General features: G+C 29.9%; 1 protein-coding gene across 2 annotated transcripts in view; it reads left to right on the forward strand.

Annotated features, from left to right (window-relative positions):
• chm (lysine acetyltransferase chameau) overlaps positions 1–21,065 on the forward strand; it is a 497,822-nt gene that overhangs the window by 465,844 nt on the left and 10,913 nt on the right. For both annotated transcript variants that reach the window (XM_075367908.1, XM_075367909.1), the window contains one exon: positions 9,511–9,649. In XM_075367908.1, the coding sequence (XP_075224023.1) occupies positions 9,511–9,630 (120 nt within the window). In that variant the 3' untranslated portion in view covers positions 9,631–9,649. The remainder of the gene's footprint in view (positions 1–9,510; positions 9,650–21,065) is intronic.

Genomic DNA, 21,065 nt, shown 5'->3' on the forward strand with positions numbered 1-21,065 from the left:
GCGATTACAGTGACGTCGGCTCGTTACATAGCCATGCTTGAAACCTTTGTTGTGAAACAACAAAAGAGATTTCCACCGGTTCTTAACACAGCCTGGTTTCAACAAGACGGAGCAACGTCACTTACTGCACGAATATCGATGGCAGCTGTACGCCGATTGTTTGGACGTGTCATTTCACGAAATGGTGACATTAGATGGTGGGAGGCCATGATCGCCTGATCTCTCAGCTTGCGATTACTTTTTGTGGGGTCACCATAAAAGCAAAGTGTTCCGCAGTAGACCTGCTACAACGGAAGAACTGAAGACAAATATCCGAGAAGCAATTGCGGAAATTCCAGTTGAAATGTTACGTCAAACCATGAACAATTTAACGAAGAGACTTCGTGAATGTTTACGCAGAAGAGATCACCTGCAAGATGTCATCTTTAAAAAATAAACTAAAATGTATGAATCCTAAAATGGCAACATTTGTACAATTACATGAAATAAAATTCATTTTCTAAAAAAAAATTTTTCATTAACGTTATTTAATTTTTTAAATTTCCCGTTTCTTTGAATCACTCTGTATTTTCTTATTACGTGTATTCTGTCGTGTTTAATATTTATTATTTTTTAAGTAGAAAATATTTGTAAATTTATTTTAAGATTACTTTAAACAGGACGTAATAAAAACGTATTTACATTTACAGTTCGTCATGTAAATGTGTTTTTTTAAAATTGTGTTACAATCGATTCACTTGAGAAGCTGTAACAGCCGAAAGGGTTAGAGATATTTTATTGATTTCGTAATTTGGTTCTTTTTCGTTTTATGCCACCCAAAACCTCTTGCCCAGATCAACTCATAATCACCCAAAAATAAGTATTATGTTGAAAAAGAAACAAATTTTAGGCTAGAAAAAAGGTAAAAAAAAAATTTATTTCAGTATTTGAAGAACATTTTTTTCTATTTTTTTGTTGAAAATTATAGGAATTGTAAAATTATAATTTTATATTTATGACCGTATATTGTAACAATCGTGGGGCTCCGCCCCTTCAAACCCCCCTGAACAATCATTATATTTCCTTGATTTTGGACATAAAAATTAAAAACAATTCATCCTCTGAAGTATTATCTGAACGGTAATTACCCGAGGCTAAACTGGAAAATGGAAAAAAATACTTCAGAGATGATTTCTATTAGTGTAAATGAAGTGTAGTCTTGTACAATCTCAATTCGACCATTCCTGAAATGTGTTGGTTCATTGAAACCCAACCGCCAAAGAACATCGGTATCCACGATAGTATTCAAATCCGTGTAAAAATAGCTGACTACTAGGGCTTGAATGCTGGAATTCTCGACTTCCAAATCAGCTGATTTGGGAAGACCCGTTCCCCACTAGACCAACTCGGTGGGTTTTATAAATAAAATTTAACTAAACTTAACCTGCGCTCGCTTTGCTTAATTATTATGACATAATTATTGTCGTATTTCCTATTTTATTATAGAGTTTTATCGAAACCAGAAAGTTGGAAACCGCTTAAGACTAAGAATTAATAAAATAAAATAACACACTATTTAATATTTAAAAATTCTGGTATTACATTTCCGAGATTTTTTTATAAACAATAGTGTTTCATTCTATGTATAGAATTTTATGTCAGTGAATTGCTTAACATGTTTCTTTTATCCATTGAACTTCCATCACGCCAACCAGCCAGAATTCTTCATTGCTAATTTTCCAGCCGATGATTATTTTCAAAACAATTAAAAATGTTTACATTTTTCATAACTTTTGACGGGTGTATTTTTAAGTTTTATAACGCAGCTTTTTAAACAAGATACATACACCTGAAAAGCTTATACGTCCACTAAGAACACGTAACTTTTACTAAATATTATTGAAATTTTTGTTTGTAATTTTTCCAACGTGTTTCATCTTTAACATGGTACGAATACTTCATAACATAGTATCGATAAAATAAATTAAGAGAACTGTTCTTATAAAAAACACTCACTTTTTTTAATGTATGTAATTTAATTTCATTATAATAACTCGGCACACTACTTCATTATATCTTAATTTCATTATATCCGGCACACTACTGTGTGCCGGATTAAAATATCCGGGTAAATTTTTATAACACTAAATCGGTGTACAGTGCTTATTAGCAATTACGTAAAGATAATGATTTATAAACATATCTAAATATCTTAATGTATGATAATTAGAGATCCGTTTTCATTACGAGTTATTTTTTAAATAAGTTTTGGAGTAATCAGTTATGAGACAGGTTGTATTAAAAGTAATATAGGCTTTCATCAGCGTCCATCTACAAGCGCGTCGAATACGCTGTTTATTTGTAGGAATCGTTGTCCGGACAAAAAGAACCGCCTACAGGGAATTTAACCAATCGGCGTCAACATTCAGTGAACAACCGTACCAATAAAGAATCGAACCTCTACGCGACACATTTCATGTTACGGAATCCGACCGGTAACTCGTAAACAAATAAAGATACGATTTATTTGTACGAACACCAACGCCTAGACATCATCCGCCTACAGGTCACGAGCCGGTCTGCGTACACTTCAATTGTTCTAAAACGTAACAAATGCTCTGCCTTTCGAATTTTCCTAAAAATTCGTGTATTGTATGTAATAATAAACCCTGGTTATCAGACTGCCTATATTCAAGAACAAAAACAGAATTTTGTACAAGTTTTTTGGCCATTATGTTTGAAAATGGCGACTAATTTTTTTTTATTAGAAAATTGCGAATGATTGTAAAAAAAATTAATTTACAGAACTGACTAACAAACAAAGATGAACATTCTAACATTCTGTCTCCTAAATCTATTTAATGCCGCTTTCAGAATGGAGATTTTATAATAAGAAATCCCATTTTGAAGTGAATGTAATAATAGAAGTTGGTTATTTTTTTTTCGAGAAAAAAATTGATAACGGAGTACTATTTTTACGTCGTAAAAATATGTATCATTTATGTATGTTTTCTTTTTTATGAGTGAAAAAGAATGTCTGTAGATTTTTAAAATCTACTGTAGAGTAGGTTTGCAGTAATTTCAAATAAATACTCTGGTCCATTCTGGTAGTGCAAGTAACGTTAGATCTAAGTAATATAATACCTATCTATAACCCGGAGGGATAAGCGCTCACCGTAGGGGACAACTCCAACCGTATCCCGATCCCATTATCGCATCTAGCCTAGTAGCTATAATAATTGTCGTCTTTCTTTATTGGAAAATCATTTTCCTTGAAATAAAGGGCTATGTAAGCCAGTTATAGACTGATCCCTCGTTCCTTTACCTAGTACACATAAATTTCTTGCCCTAAGGCTATAAGAAAAGTAATGTATCCCGAAGGGCGTAAGTGGATTTCCAGTCGATATCTATAAAATTAGGATAAAAATAGCAGATTTTTTATATCCTGAAAATTATAATTACATCGAATTATTTAATGTTTCGTTTCAACAATCGATTCCAAAAAAAAAGAAATAGAGTTTTCTCGTCTACCAGATTGAATAATAAAAATCCGATGTTATAGATTCAGTTGAATGAAGTATTTACTGAATGCGACCATGCATCAAAAGTTGTAGTTTATATGATGATTTCGTAGTTTATAAAAATTCTGATGTTGCTTAAGAATTACAATCAAATTTACTAATAAGGTCATATATTTTCCGCGTTTCAACTATTTTATGAACAAAATCGCTATTTATTTAATGTATGGCACCAAAACATAACACCAATTACAATAAAAAATTACAAGATTTAACAAATTAATATATGCTACTGATTCTGGAGTCACCATCAGGAAATTTTCAGGATTCCCTTCATAAGCTGTCCTAGGGCAAACTTCTGTGATGTGTTTAACAGTTTGATTTTCACCATACTCACAAAGGGGCGTCGGTGTTTTACCCCATTTATTCAGGAAATAGGCGCACCTACCATGCTGAGTTCGTATTCTGTTTAGCGTTGACCATGTCTTACGTGAAAATCGCTATTAAGTCTTTCAGATAAACTCATTCGAAGCTCGGTCAATGTTGGTTGTAATAAACTTACATCTTTTTATAAAGGCTAGACATTACCGAAGTACCATTATAAAAAAACAATATGGACATCACATGACTTCATGGTGTCCAAACAACCATGACGACACATGAATTTTTTGGTCAGTCGATTGCAATGAAAAGAGGTGGTGCACAACTAGATGTTACAACAGTCCTACATGCAAAATTTCAACATCCTACGGCTAATCGTTTTTTAATTATGCGAGATACATATCCCGCGCCGAAACTGGTCAAAATCGATTCAGGGATGGTCAAAATGTATATTTCCGTTGAAATTTGAAAATAAATTTTTTCGCGATCTCAATACTTAAAAAAAAAATTAATTAATTAATTACTTAAAAAGTAAAAAAATTAATTACTTTTAAGTGATAATATTTAAGTTTCAACTCGACTTAAAAAAAAAAATCTATTCGACAAATACATACCGCATTATACCACGTTGTCAAATCTCGGGTAGATGTATTTACAGAAAGGTTCTGTTACGTTTAAAAATTCGAGATTAGAATTTCGGCCTCGTAATATCTAGTTTCACGTCATTATAAAAAATGAAATGTTTTTTAATTATACACTGAAATCATTCAAATGCAACTGGCAGGCCAGATTGGATGAGGCAGAGGGTGGGCACTATACGCATGATCTTTTCCCAGACGTTGGTTTGCGGGGCGCTTCTTGGGTTCACCCTAACAAGCGTGCGATGGAATTTCTTTCTGATCATGGCGCCTTCCGAGACAGACTCCAGCGATTTGGCCTGATGGATGCAAGTGTGTCCAGATTGTGGAAAGCTAGGTGAGCCATGTAATTTACGAATGCGCAAAATATGAACTTATGCGCACGGAGACTATTTTTCGACTCGACATTATCTGGTCGACAGCAGATCTCCGTAAGAATTAGAAAAACCGGGCCGAATGGGTAATCGTTGAAACCATTTCATCGAATACCTGGCAGGAAAATTTAGGGTTCCGCCTGGTCTTTCCTGTGTTTTGGGTTTGTTGTTCTTGTGTAATAAGGTTTGATATTTTTGTAGTATCTTGTTTATTTATTTTTATTTCTTGTTGTGTATTACGTTATGGTTGCGTGTTGAATTCGACTTGTAATCTATCGGGTACGTTTCTAATTTCGGTTCTTTCACGTCACTTAGCCTTGTTAAAGACTCGACATTGATTTGTTTTGTTTTTGAGTTCATTTCTAGTAGTACACCGACGGAAATCTCACATGTGGTATTCGCATCGGTACTATCCTGACTGAGGCAAGAACAAGGCTGAGACATGCCTTTTACCGAGGTTCTGAGATGAGCTCCGATAAGGCCCACAAGGACTAATTACGGAAGGGGTGGCTTGACGACCGAAACTGCCATATGGAGGGTCTCTTTACTTACGGGAATAAATTTGATCATTGTCACCGATGAATCTTCCATTGCTAAATAATGTAATAGTAATCAATTGAGTTTATTAAGTCAAAAAATTTATTTTTGCATAATTTGAAACGGGTGAAAAAAGTTGACTTTATTATTTTATAAATAATTTCATACCATCGGTTTCTGTGCAATAATAACTCGTAAATTGTATTTCAAAGTTTTAGTGGAAGAGATATTGTTTATTCTGTGAATAAATTGGCAGCCTTGGTATATAATTAATCAAATCATGTTTTTAGCGGTTTTTACTTATATATATAAGGAGTGTTCCAAATAATTGTATACTCATTGAATTTTTATAAAAAGAACAGGGATACAAATGATAAAACATTTGTTTTTCATAGTTGTCACTCGTTACTAGATTGTATTTTATTTATTCTGTATTAAACAAGGATAAAATTAGTTTCTTTTTATCATCGTAGATGGATTTTGTAGTGTTATTGGGACCGAGAATGTTAAAGCGGTACAAAGACGATAGGCCCGAACCGTTGGTAGTGTTACCCAACGAGAGTAGCAATTCCAACAATTTTTGACAAGCTTGAATCTAATGGAACAATTGAAAATCTAAACAAAGCGTAGTCTGGGCGAAGAAAACCCTCTACGATTAATGAAAATGCCGCTTCAGTAATGCAAATGTTTACACTAACCCCAAAAAATATCTCAGGCAATGTTTTCGTGAAACTGTAATAAAGAAGACACTGTCATAAAATTTTAGGTGCTAATAAGAAGACCATACTTCCCAAAATTTCTTCTGAATTCATTAAATGAAAGTGATCTTATGAATGGTGCCAGGACAAATGTGAAATAATTGAAGGTTTTAAAGATTTAATCGCTTGATCGGATGAAACCACTTTTATGCTTAATGGAATAATTAATAGACATAACAATGTTTATTGGAGTAACGCAAGTCCATACATAACTGAACAGAAACTAGTTTATTTATTACCCCTTACAGAATGTGGTTTATCTTCTACAGAAAATTTTGGGCCATTCTTCTTTGAGCGTAATGTCACAGGCATCTTTTACAAATTTTTCAAAACAACATAATTCCTGCTCCACATAATCTTTTTGTTGATGAAAATGTGAACTACCATAAATCAGATAGGGTTTTACCCCACAACATCATCGTGACGTAATGGAATTTGTTAACAACTTTCCTGAGAGATGGAATAGCCACAATACAGTTAGCATGTCGTTGTGTACTAAACCGTTGCCTTAGGTGTATTAATGTTAATGGTGGTCATTTTGAACATTTAAAAGGATTAGTTAAAAAAACAATACAAGCATCACATATCTGTTTTCATTAATACTATAACTCTGTTTTCATTAATATAACTCTTCAAACGTGTATACATTTCTTTTTGAGGTGTGTGTGTGTCTCTATGTGTGTGTTTGTGTCTCTTCGTGGACACACGTGTGTGTGTGTGTGTGTGTGTGTGTGTTAATAAACGGTATGTGTATAAAAACTGTATATAAATAAAAAAATAGATAAAATTCTTAAAATCTGATTGGTTGCCTGTGTTTTGTCAGTATCCATATATTTAATACATTTACAGTTTTTATGTTGAACCTTACATACGAAATATTGTTGGAGTAAGAGATTTATTACTCGCTCATATTTTTCGCAAAGGAGTAGAAGCATTTATTTCGGTTACCAGGCACTTGTGGAAAAATGGTGATGAATTCATTTCATTGCATTCCGTTAGTTTCTTTCTAACAATAAACAGTAATTTCATTGTGGTTTTATTTCATTTAAATAAAAAAGAAGAGAAAATAAGTAACCGAAGTATTTTTTCAACAGCTGATCGCTATATAAGAAGTAATATTCTACTGTAAAAAAAATATTTGTTTTAAACTCTTTAATTTATACTGAATTTATTTTCTACTTTTACATATTTTTTTTGATTTTGTGGAATATTTATATTATATTAATGTAAAAAAATTAGGTAACATTAACTGCGGGAATAAAAGGTAGAATGTTTCTTTTATATATTTTATAACACAGAATCATTTATTGCCGTGAAATTCGAAAAATAAATATGAAAATTAATGTTGTATTTTATCGCTTACATTCAGTTATAGTAAAGGGTATGAATCTTACGCAAAATTAGCACTACTAATAGTTATTATTATCATTATTATTTCCTTCATTTAATATTTGTATTAATCATGTCAAGATAATATAATTAATTAATTTTTAATTGATAGTGTAGAGATATTTACATTATGAAAAAAATCTTCTTGTTTTTCGATTAATATTGTGCTGATCCAGTGATGAATTAAATGAAGTGTAATTAACTGAAGTTATGTAAATTGTTTTATAGATCTTTAGAATAATAAAACACTAAACTACTATAAGTTTTACAAAAATTAAAATAATACACAAACTTTACAAAAATAAAAATAAACATAACATTTTAGAATCTAAAGCGATTTAACGTCCTCATCCAAATCGCTAAATTCTGAATTTCCCGTTCGTCACTTTCACTACGACTATCATCTTCCAAAGAAATTTGAAAAGATTCTGTAGTGTTATCAATTGTGTGCTCCTGTCTAATCTATTCATCTTCATTTTTTGTACTTTTTCGCAATAAGGTTCCCAGTTATCCTCGATTTTAGAAAATTTATCTTCGGCAATCCGTTGAACATTGTTAAGGTCAAAAGTGACATTCTGTATCGTTTTACTTCAGGCCAAACCATTTCAATAGGTTTAAGTCTGAGTGGTACGGAGATAGTCGTAACACTTCATGTCCGTTTTTTTGGCAAGTTCATCAAGCATAAAGTTTGTATCTTTCTTTGTTCCTTTAATTATCTCGCATAGTTGAGGTTTCCGCATAATAGCTAAGAATGGAATGCAATAATTACGTAGCAAGTCCTGCATTTCTTATTTTCTTGTATTGGATGTGGGTAATTTTTCTTGCAGTGTTCGGTGATGAGTTGTCTATAATTATTACAGAATTTTCGGGAAGTTTTTTATTAATTTTAGTAATACCTACACCGTTTTCAAACAATAATTACAAGTGAAGTAATTGAGGATATAAATCAAGATAATTTCATTTTACATTAAAGTAAATCATTAACATCGAATTATCTAAAAAATTATTAACATCAATTAAAAAATTATTATTATGTTCATTAAAAAACATATTAACATCGATTTGGTTTGGATTAACAACAATTTCTTTGTTAGATAAGATTTACTTTTAATGTAAAATGATTGAGCTTGAATGATTTAGTTTTTTGTTTCTTAAACATCGATACAAGAAATGTAGAATCGTTGATGTACAGCATATCGGTTGTGTATTAGCTTCAGATTTCTTGCCCCGTACTTATACTGACTTAAAAAAATATTTCGTTTTTTTCTTCCCATTTATTTGAAATGGTGGAAGAAAAGTACATCTGTGTGATTTTATGTCATTAAGCTTGACAGCTGAAGACAGGAAACCTTTACTTCGAGTCACTGTGATAACCTTCAAACCTTATAAAAATATTTTTTCAATTAATTTAATTTTATTGCTCGTAACAACTTCTATGCATTTATACATATTTACAGAATTTTACAATTGCTCCTCGATACCATCATTTGTAGATTTAGAGGATTTTGGTAGTTTAATTTGGTGTCGAATTTTAAATGTCGCAATTTAGTAAATAATAAAAAAAAGTTTTTTTTCAGTGTAGATTTTCTGAAGTGGATTTAATTGATTTTTTAAATTTCTTTTCTTTTCTTGAAACTCCGTGAACAACTTAATCTTATAAGTTATTGAATTGGGTGTACTCTATATAGTAAATTAATTACATTAAATTGTCAAATCCATTAAAAAAATAATGTTAATTTAATTAATTCTTAAAATCTGAAAAAATTACCAAAAAAAAAAAAGATAAATTCACGGTATAGAAAGATTTCTTTTGACCCATATTGAAAAAATTTTTATATTAATTTCACTTTTTTCGTCCAGTGATCATTTTTTGAGTTTTAATATGTATAATGCTTCGACATTTGATGACGTAATCGTAATGTTTTTTTTCTTACAGGATGTTATCGATGAATACATCGAAAGAACAAAACGTCGTGGCCTTACTTATAAGGAAATAGATCCGAGTTGTTTAAAGTGGACACCGTTTGTCGCACCGCCTCCATCTGGGGCTCCCTGAAAGCTCCCAACGGCACAAGGTAAATTAATTTCTAATTAATATATTAAAATACTAAGTATAGATTACCATAAATAGTACATTCTCTCTTCTTACGTTGTAATGTTTAAACTGTTTATTTCTTAATGTGTATGCTGCAATCTGTTCTACTTGTGAACAATAGTCAACCTCCCTACGGCTCTATGAAATGAGAATGATATATATGACGTGTAAAAGAGGTATAGTCGTGTAAAGACTCAGGTTGACCGTTCCTAACATGTGTGGTTGGTTAATTTAATCCCAACCACCTGAAGTATATTGGATCCATTGTCAGTACTAAAATCCGTATAAAACCGACTCGCTTTTACTAGGATTCGAACCTCAGAACCTACGAATTGGAAAATCAGACGGTAAACAACTAGTTCTGCGACGACTAGTTAATCGCTCGCTATACCAGCCCGGTGGACTATGTATTATTAAGAAAATATTTACAAATGTATTATGTGTTAACTGTAATTATTATTGTAGATGAATATGTTATTTAACTTTCTCGACTTTATCAAAATGCTTACTTGATCACAGTGTGTTTTGTTGTTGTATGTGTGATAATATATATATTAACTTTTATTTGTACCATTTTATGCTTTGCTACTAAAGCGTGAAAAAGTTTTAATCGAAGGATGTTCCTTAAGAGTACGTTCCCGTAGTTTAACTATGGAAAAGAAACATAACAATTATTTAAACGAAAGCTTAAAAAAGACGTCTTTTATAGTAAGAGTAAATTGTACGTCACATTCTTACTTTAAAGCGGAGAACTAAAAAAAAAAGGCTACTGAAGTAATATGAAGTAATGGAGTGGGTGGGCTATGGATATTTCAGTACAATAAACTCTCCTATTTTAGAATATCAAGTGGTCAGAAAAAGCTGGTAGTAATGTATTTTGTTTATGTTTATACTTTGAAAATTTCTACAAAATCTCACCTTTTCAAGGTACCTTTTTCTTTTTAAACCTGTACCTTTTATCTTTTTCTTTGTACAATTTTTTTTGTAAATCTACCTCTGGCTTTAATTTTTCAATTAATACGCGAAGTTTAATTTCCTCTGGTGAAAATTTGTGTTTCATAAGTATATAGAATTTATATATGCATATTTCTTTTACTTAAATTTAATGGATTTTCAACATATAATTTTTATTTTTAAATTGAATGAAAAATTATTTTTCATTTAATTATTTATAAGCGTCACTATAAAAATATCAGTATAAGCAGAAACGCATTTCAATCAATCCGAGATATTGTTATACGCATAATAAAATTGTTGATATTGCATGATTTTTAACTCGTAATACATTTCCCACATTCTTACTAAATGAAAACTCTAGCTTACTGTTGTTTGTATTAATTAGATTTTGATTAAAATAATGTAGATAAATATTTTTCTTAATTTCGGTAATACGTAAAAAAAAATCTTAATATTGACACCGAATATAGATGTGATATCATGTACGTGCGTATTTATTTATAAATTTGTCGTATACGTCCATATAAGAAGATTTAAAAAAATCTGATAGGGAAGACAATGTGTCGAAAAAGTTATTTGTTTATCCGTTATAAAAGATTCTTCTGAGATTTTTGTGAGAGGTTGTTAAATAAACACAAAAGTAAAACAAAAACGGTTGTTAAAGATTTTATTGGTCGATAAGGTAGAATAAATATATTATAATTAAGCAAAGACATAAAAAAAAAAGATCTAATAAATAAGTTTGTTTACGGAAGGAAGTTAGAGAAATTAATCTTGATATTAAACGATAACATTTTTACCGATTAAGAGTAAATATTTCATTCACTTGTAGTACTGTAGTTGTTAGACAGGGTATTTAACTTGTTAAAATAATTATTTTACTTAACTAATCTAAAATCTTAATTTTTATTTAATTTTTCTTACTTCGTTTTTTTTTTATGATGAATTTAATTACATCCAATGTATTAGGAATGCGATGCCAATCCTAGTTTCCGTGCTGCTGGCATTTATATTAAATGACCCTAAATCAGACTATTTTTGTGTTTTATTTGTTGTTTTTTTTTAATCTACCTCTGGCCTTAACTTTTCAATTAATACGCGAACTTTAATTTCCTCTGATGAAAATTTGTGTTTCATAAATGTATAGAATTTATATATACATATATATATATATATATATATTTTTTCTTTTACTTAAAAAAAAGTATTTTTTTTTTTTTAATTTGACTACAATTTTTAAATGAACCTTCTTTTTTATCAAATGCATCGATTTTCATGATTCCTTTTAGATTTCTTATGAATCTGCCTATTGTAATGGGTACCATGATTCGACTTCCAGAAAATTTCGACATATCTTCGTATTTCACATCCCCCAAACTCCAAAACCACCATCAGTACAAAAATGTATATATATATTTCACTTTCTTGTGGACACGGTAACTGCCATAATTTTGCTTCATCACTTTCAAATTGATACATAAAATTAAACGACCCGAAATCTCGATGGAATTCGTTAATGGGCAAAATCGGACCTTTGGGGTGGAAATGGAGGGCTTTTTTGAAGAAACAAAATATCGCAATAACTTTCTTATTAAGTAAAATATCGAATTCGTTTAAAGTTCCTACTATTTTTTGGATAAGGGCCTAAAACTTATCTAAATAATTTTTTTTAATATCATCAACCATTGGCCCAGGAGGTGGAAAAAGGGGTTTCGATCACAAAAAAAAATCATAACTCCCTTAATGGGAACAGTATCGAATTGGTTTAAAGTGGTCGTTAGTCCTCTAAACATTAAGTAAAATGTTTGTGTGAAACAATTTTTGATATGACCAACCCTTACGGCAAGGGATGACCAAAATGTTGCTGGAATTGTAAGAAGACGGGGCTTGTCGTATGCTAAACACGTAAAACGTTTTTCACATGCAACCATTGTCGTATTGAGTAAAGGTTTTTCTTAACTTTAAGATGGAAATCTTTTTTATCCCCTACGTAGCACTGGTGAAATCTACCTCTGCCTTCCGACGTGCCGAAAGAGATTTTTGTACTTTGTAAAGTAATTTTAATATATATAGAGGTTTTTTTTTATACGAAGACTTCTTTTTTCTACAGAGATTTGTCATCATTTTAGTAACTGATTGTTGTAGGGTAATGATATTTACAGCGATTCAAGTATTCTCGAGTGAAAATTTAAGATTATTAGTTGTAAAAACTTAATATGGATTCTAAAGAGTCTTAGTTCACGTTCGATAGTAGTCTACGTAATTATTTACGTTTCGTATTTTTATTAAGAGACTGGTTTCACGCTTTGGGTTTCTTGCGAACAATTTTCCTCACATGTTTAATACGTTTTGTACAGATATCCTAATTTTAAATAAAAGTAAAATTAAAAAAAAAAATAATAATGAAATAAGTAAAAAAACAATCTGATGTGGACATCACATGACTTCCTTGTACGCCTATTAAAATACATTTACATATTTTTTTTAAATGAAAAGTACATAAAATTTTATTTCGTTAATAACTTCTGATATTCTTTTCTTCTTTTTTTTTGTTATTACTGGATTATTATTTATTGTAATTTTTTTTACAATCGGAGGTTAATAATTATTAATAAGTTAGTATATTTAAATTAAAAAAAAAATTAAAAAAAAAAGATGAAGTCGCATTTGAACCGATGTGCTTCCGCTTATAAGATCGAAATATTTCATTAATTAAAATTTTATTTAGCTGTAACTCTGGAACCGATGAAAATAAGTACCACTTATGAAATATCGTTGAAAAGCTCTCGATGAGTGCTTATTACTGCAGTTAAGAAAAAGTCCAAAATCTAAATGTTTTAGATTTTGGGCTTTCTTTGAACTTTTGGTCCAGTCGATGGCAGTTAAAGGGAAGGTGTGCGCAGGTACATGTTACAACAATCCTAAATTCAACATTTCAACATCCCACGGCTAATCGTTTTTGGGTTATGCGAGATACATTCGTACGTACAGACGTCACGCCGAAACTAGTTAAAATGAATTCAGGGATGGTTAAAATGGGTATTTCCGTTGAAATCTGAAAACCGAAATTTTTCGCGATCACATACTTCCCTCGTACAGTGAGGTAAAAAGAATAAACCGATTTAAAGAAATTATGTGTTGAAAATAATGAAGACGATTCAGTTTTTAATGGAGGCTTTTTTGAAGTTGGATTATTTTTTTATTTTTTGGTGCATATTTCGGTTTATTAAACTCATTACAAGATAACAATCTATTAATTTTGTTGCATATGTTTAGTCTAGTTTTCAAGATAATTTAAATATTTCCACAGTGGTACACCTGTTTAAAAAGAAATAAAAGTGTTTTTCACTATATTCTCATTTAATCTGCAGAAAACACTTTTCATGTTTTATATTTTCTAACGATTAATGTAAAAAATATAAAAATCCGTTTGTTATATCCGTGTGATGTGTAACTGTAAACCTTTTTAACAACATCCCCTGCTTACCGCAGGAACTAACGATTAGGTCATAGTTTCATATTATGTAGACAGGAATAAAATCGAGTAAGTCCGGATTCTACGCCTGTTGTTGACAATTTCGTCGAGTCTATTTAATTTTGTGGTTTAAGAATCGGTTCACTTCCTGTAGCCTACCGAATGGAGCAGATTCGGGGCGACGACAATCGCCTGAGAATAAAGTTAGGATTATTAGGATCAAAATGTTAATTGGATATAGAAAAATTTATGTGAATTGAAAAGCGGATCATTAAAGGAAATAGACTGAAACGTGTTGAGGGAGTCTGGTAATAATCAGAAGGTGGACTAGCAACAGAAATAAGGAGACCGAGCTAAATCCTACTGTATCTCTTACAAGTACTAGTGAATTTAGTTGAAAAAAAGCTTCGAGCAGTCCCATTTAACAAAAAGAATAAAGTTTCCTTTATTTGTATTTTACGGCTTACTTTTTGTTTTGTTAATTTTAACCGCTACATAGACCGGTTGTTACACTAATTAACATTGTAGTTTGTTGATCGGCCGGTCTTCAGATCGATTACCGACGAGGGTCTATCATTTTTACACTAATAATTTCATCTTCATTAAATTTCGTGTGTAGCGAGTCCGAGGATCATAACAATAAAAAGATACATGCTTTCTATTCTATGCAAATCGGTCGTTGAGCATCTTGTCGGAGATGCAAGCTACTCATCCGACCGGGACGAGAGCATCCTGTCTAGTTAATTTAACCGTGCTTTTTTTGATATTACATGTAACAGTTTACTATCACAATTAGTTTTGACGCTGATAAGTATAAGCAATTATTTTGTGATCTAACACTTTCTTAAAAAGGAGATACATATCGCATCGATTAATTTGATTTATTAACATCAATAATAAAAATAACTTGAAATTTCTGGGGTCTCTTCCTCCAGAATGGTGTTATTGAACTTATTAACATCTTCGTCTATTTGGAAAATTGCGATAATCTGTGATTATTAAATGCTTCTTTTGAAATACTCTGAATTCTTTGAAATTTTAAAATTATTTTGTGACGTATTTCAACTGGGAAATTTCTAGAGAGATTTAGGGATTTTCATTTGAGCTACTTTATCTACCGCAGATCACATGGGAGAACATATTTTATAAACGCTTACTTCTCTTTCATTAAGCGTAATTTTTCTTTTTCCACCAATTTTTAGTCGCGCTATAATTCATCTCTTGGTTATACTTAGCGAACGCTTTACGCATATTAAGTGAACTCATTTAGAATTGCAAGTTTTTATAATGAAATGTTTGAGTTTCAGATTTTTTTAAAAAGAATATTAGATGTATATTTGATTCTGGAGAACATTTTAAAAAACCTTTTCTTATGATTTACCAATCCTTTTACTAAGTTTTGTTTGCTAATATAGAATTGTTTTTGAGTAATTGAAAATATAAAATAATATTTGGATAATATGAATGATAAGTGATAATATATTCAACAGTTAGCAATACTCTTCCCAATCTTGAGATGAAAATTAGGAAAATCGTTTGATTTTGAATTGTTGATAACAGTTGTGACATTTTAAATAATTCATTCGGGTTTTTTAATTTTTCCTTTAAACATAATAAACAAAAATCGCGTACTGAAATATTGCTCCGTTTTACACCAGTGCTGAAATATTTTCTTACCGTTCATAACGTTTTTACAAAATTTCATTCCTTTTTTATATTTCAAAATTTTTGAAGTAAAATTGTACAAATAATTTTTTTATGGATTTTTAGTAAAATAATAGTATCAGTTTAACTAAACTCAGATTTTTAAGGGTAGTAATGTAATCTACTTTAATTTATTGTAACATTTTATTATTTTTCTTTCTTTATTTCTCTTAGCAGTTTATGTTTGAATAATTATTAAACACGTAATAATAATTTAAGATATTTTTTGTAGTTTCTTATTTACTTATTAGTTAATTAGGTAGGTCATGAGACCTAGGGGACGGTTTGATGCTGTGCCAGAATTTGCGGGTTATACATCATGTTCAAGTTAATTTTTTTTGTTTAGTTATGGTTTTATTTAAAAAAAAAAATATTAATTACTTTTCTTAATTAATTAACGATCTTATCTATAAGTGTTATAGATAAGTTAATGAAAATTTTTTTGCACTTAAAAATGCACATTTTCGCCGAATTATGCTAGTATTATCATTTTAACACTTCATAACTTTGTAAACTGATTATATAAAAAAAAACAATTTTTTAAGTAAGCTTACGGATCTGTTTTTTTTTTTTTTTAGATTTTAAACCAAATTTTTGTATAGACTATTTTAGTATATATTTGTATAAATTAATATCATCTCTTCTGTGTTTATCGCAAGCGTGGGACGCAAAACAAACTTACCTGAGTACAGCTTTTTCAGTGTTGTGGGCGTGAAGTGACTATTCTTTATAACAGACGTTGGAAATTCCCAGTAATTATAATGGAAATTCTTCCTTCACGACTTTTTCCATTTCTATGGTTCATTGAAATTTGTAAATTACGTAATAGTGCAAAGCAAAAGCCAATTTACTTTATTTATGGAGAACCAAAATAGCAATTTTTAAATAGCTGTAAATTAAAATTGGTTGTCGGAAAAACTCATAAACGGCAAATAAAACTGTTCTTAATATGATTAAAAAACATTAATTTTTTTTTATATCTTCTATTAATATTGTAAACGTTTAAATAGAACTACCGGTAAAACAAATAAAAGACCTGGTATTTTTTATGCTTATTTTCCTTAATTCTACAGGTTTTCGTTATATAAATTGCACTTCATAAAAATGACGCAAGAAAGAAAAAAAAATTAATATTACATTAAAACCTCTTTTATTTTTATTTTTACTTAATTTATTTTAACACATAATTTTTTTTTCTTGTTTGTCTTCAAATCTTGCATTCTTAATTTAATATACTTCCTGACATTGCCTATTGATGAAATTTTGCAGGTTCTAAGGTTACAATACAATATTCCACCATTACCTTTGCAAACATCCCTCCGTATGGGGGTAAATTTGTAAAATGTGTAGCGACAAAAAAAGTTTTGTTAATTTACAATTGTATTTCAATAATCAAAAACTTCAATATTTGGTTTTTTGTATAGTAAATGTCTGATTGAAAATTTGTTTGATATTTTATAAATTTCAATATATGATTTTATCTTTTGAAATTCAAATTAATCTACTAATTAGACTCGTGCAATGCATGATAATGATTTGATTAAAGTATGACTAAAATGTATAAACTAAGTTTTTTTATAAAGTTTTTAGTATAAACTAAAATTTTTGTAATATTATTCATCTAAATTGTACGGCATAATAAATGTTCAATTATAACTCATTTTTCCTTCGATAAGAACTCTGTAATCCAGGCGTGGCAAACAGTTTTTGCCTCCGGGCCGAATTGGAAAGAAAACTTTTTTCCCGAACAAAATATTAAAATTAAAAACTATTAAATACAAAAACGATGTTTATAAATAAATGTAAGTAATTTAGTACAACAAATTAACAAAAAAAAAAAAAAACTAATGTGACGTGTTAAGTTGTTTAAATTTCTGTATTTTCCATTATTCAATTGCTTACAAAAAAAAGACAATATTGAAACATTTTTCGCGGGCTGAATGTTGGCCATGCGTACTATAATCGGTCGATCTGAAAACACAATGTCTCACGTCAACTTACTGTTTATTTCTAAAGTAGGAAAATCTTAACAAACATTGTTAAATGATACAAAAACGTATTTTAATAAATAATGTCTTTATTTAAACCATCTTCCATCTTGTATTGTATCCCCCACTAATCACTTAAAAATAATCGTAATTTTATAATTTATAAACTAACGTTTTTTTCCTGTTCTCAAAGCCGATTTTACTTTAATATTTTTTAAAATAATTTTACATAACCTTTTTATAGATTAGTATTTATGAAAATTAATTTTCTATTGGATAATAGTACAGATCAAATTGAACAATTGAATGAGGCTTTTAATTAGCATAGTCATCGATTAAGATTGAATATCTTGAACTGTTCGTAGTATAAGTTAACTTTAGCGGGTAATGTTATAACGTGGAAGATGAAACTATGATGTTCTGGTCCATTTTTATCTTTACAGTCTTTACTTATTTACGGTTACTGTTCATCGATCGAATTTATTTATTATCTTTTTTAAATGGAATTTCTTCGATTTATCTACCTTATTTAATTTGGAATTTAGCCAATATTTTACGGAGTGATTATTATTTTTCGCTTTACTGTTATCATTTTTGAAGTATAATATAATTTTACTTCGTTGTTTATAAAATTTTTTATTTCTTAAAATAGCCTCCTACTGTATATATGTGTTAATCTCATAAATAAAATAATTGCAAGCACTTCGGCATTCATTCCCGAAACCGGCATAACCATTCTCAATATAACAAGCATCCAGTACCAGGCGTAATAAGAAAAGTGAGGAGTGAAGTGGTGGTTTCCTGTTGCCTTTTTTACCGAATCAAACCTGTCGTGCCTAGTCGTGCCCATATAAATATTGATGTTCGGTTCTACAAGTGACACCTTCACTCTGTTTACCGTAGGAATTTTTTTTATATCGAGTACTATCAACTAAAAAGCGCCTTTTACATCTCAAATTATTTACTTGCATTACAACCATAAGAAATACTGTAGTGCTTGTAAATGTAACATTTTAATGTATCCATTCCGTTGAGGAACGATAAACTCCATTATATATGCTATCCGTCTACTCGGTAGGGGGAAAATAGCGTTTTTAGTATTTATCTAAAACGAAACAATTTTGGGAACAGAGCCTATTTTCATGAAATTAGACAGATTTTATTTTAATTAGATTTTTTAGTCTACGACCGGTTTAAAAATCAGTTGAATACAAGTAAAATCCTTTTTTTAGGTTTTAAAGTCTTAGGAATAACAACCGTAAAGCTGTACAGATCGGCCTTCCTTTATTATGTAGTAGATGAAACTTAACTGTTAAGTTTGTATTGCACTAAAGAAACGTAATGCAATATATTACATTCAAGAAATGGAAAATACATTTCTTTAAAAAGCAAAGTTCTTTTCAAAAGCTTTTTAATTTTCGGTTTCTAAAATCGTGTTTTATTGAACATCTGATGTATGTAGGTTCAGAGTCTGTGACGATAAGGTTAGAGTCTGATATCTTCAAACTGAACTAATCACTTGGTAATGTACAAAACATTTATATCGTTCGAAGTTTTGGATATTTTAAAAGAAATTTTTTTGGTATTCTTAAAATTCTTAACTCTTTATAGTCTAATATTTTTAAGTGATTTAAATTTCTAACTTCGATCAACTCAACTGTTAACGTTTGGTTTTTACCCTTAAATTTAAATTGTAAAATTCAGAAGCAAAGTTTTTTATTGACTCACTTGTATAATTGATTTGAACAGTTCTTAATTGCTTTGAATTTATGGAATAATCTTTAAGATTACAATACTAAATTTTTATCAAAATATTTTTATTATTTATTTATACTTTACTTTTTATTAAAATAGCACATAAAAGTAAAATGTGTAACTGTGCAATTTTGTGATTCTGTCTACAGTAAACAGCTGAAACGCAGTTCCAAGTTTTCTTCTTTTTTTTTATAGGAGTAGTAGTGGAATGTATTTTATTCCACAGATCTGCGAAAGCTAGATGTTGGAACCGTATGACCTCTTTCGCAGAAATTCTTTGCAAACTGACTACAAAGAAATAACTTACGTCGGTAACAAAAAAACAGATAACGAATCGAGAGGATATTTTTAAACACTGACGCAATTGGTGGTGTTGATATGAAATTTTTTTATTATTGATTCTCCTAAAAAAACCGAATTCGCACTGGGTGGTGGTAAGGTTGTACCAAAAAATATGTGCAATTGTTACAGCAATGGTACACATTGTTACAGCTGGTATACACTTCAGCGGTAGGATTAGCCTAATAGCTAGCAGTATTTTTTCCATATCAATTTTCCATTATTTGTCTCATTTTTTGAAGCGCACAGTTCCATACAAAGATTTTTGTTTCTTTTTCATAAAGTGTGGGATGGCTACTGACATTAAGTTTAAGGATTATATATTTTACAAGTATAAAGAAAGAATTAAAGAAAAAAGGACTCATTATATTAAATTTGACCAATAATATCAAGTGGAAATAGGGGGTGCTGCGGTTCCACAGTGCCTATACGCGAGCCGTCACTGTGAAAACCTATCTGGAAACGGAGATTACAGTTATAAAAATTATACGTTGCTATATTTGAGAGGTCTCAGGTTTGAATATTGATTCAATCACTTCTTTTAATGGTATTTTATAACTCTTAGTTGTTTAGTGAACCTACTATCGATTAGTGTTGTGTAGTATCTCTATCAATACTTCTTGACAGATATATCCATGACTACCGATATTACTTATAAAATATTGTAGATTATGAGAATTCGTAGTTTTCTTCTATATAATAATTACAGGATAAATGTAAATACTATTTATTATTAGTTTAATAAATTTTATTTATTTTTAAACATGTATTACAAAACAAAACGACTATTTTATTTTTATATTTTTTTTTTTTAGTGAAGTTTTTATTTCAGTAAAAGTGAATCGTTAAAAATCACAGTATATCATAACTGAGGAGTTAGCATTAAATGCGCTTGAATATATCTCAGTTTTAATCGATTGGTTAAAAAGTTTTTTATCTCAAATAAATTTTACAAACCTTTTTCATATTTTATTACGATCGCTTAATAATTTACTGTAATCGCCCTAATTTTTAAAATATCTACTAAAATCAAATTTATTGTATTGCTACTATGTATGTTATAAAGTAAGTTACCGATTCGCGTTAGTGTGATGATTATGACCTTCGGGTTTTCATTTGACTTTTCTGTTAATTCATACGTGCAAACTCTTATAATTCAATTCTAACAACTCCTTTGT

The sequence above is a fragment of the Lycorma delicatula genome, chromosome 6 (assembly GCF_047948215.1).
Source record: "Lycorma delicatula isolate Av1 chromosome 6, ASM4794821v1, whole genome shotgun sequence".
NCBI lineage: Eukaryota > Metazoa > Arthropoda > Insecta > Hemiptera > Fulgoridae > Lycorma > Lycorma delicatula.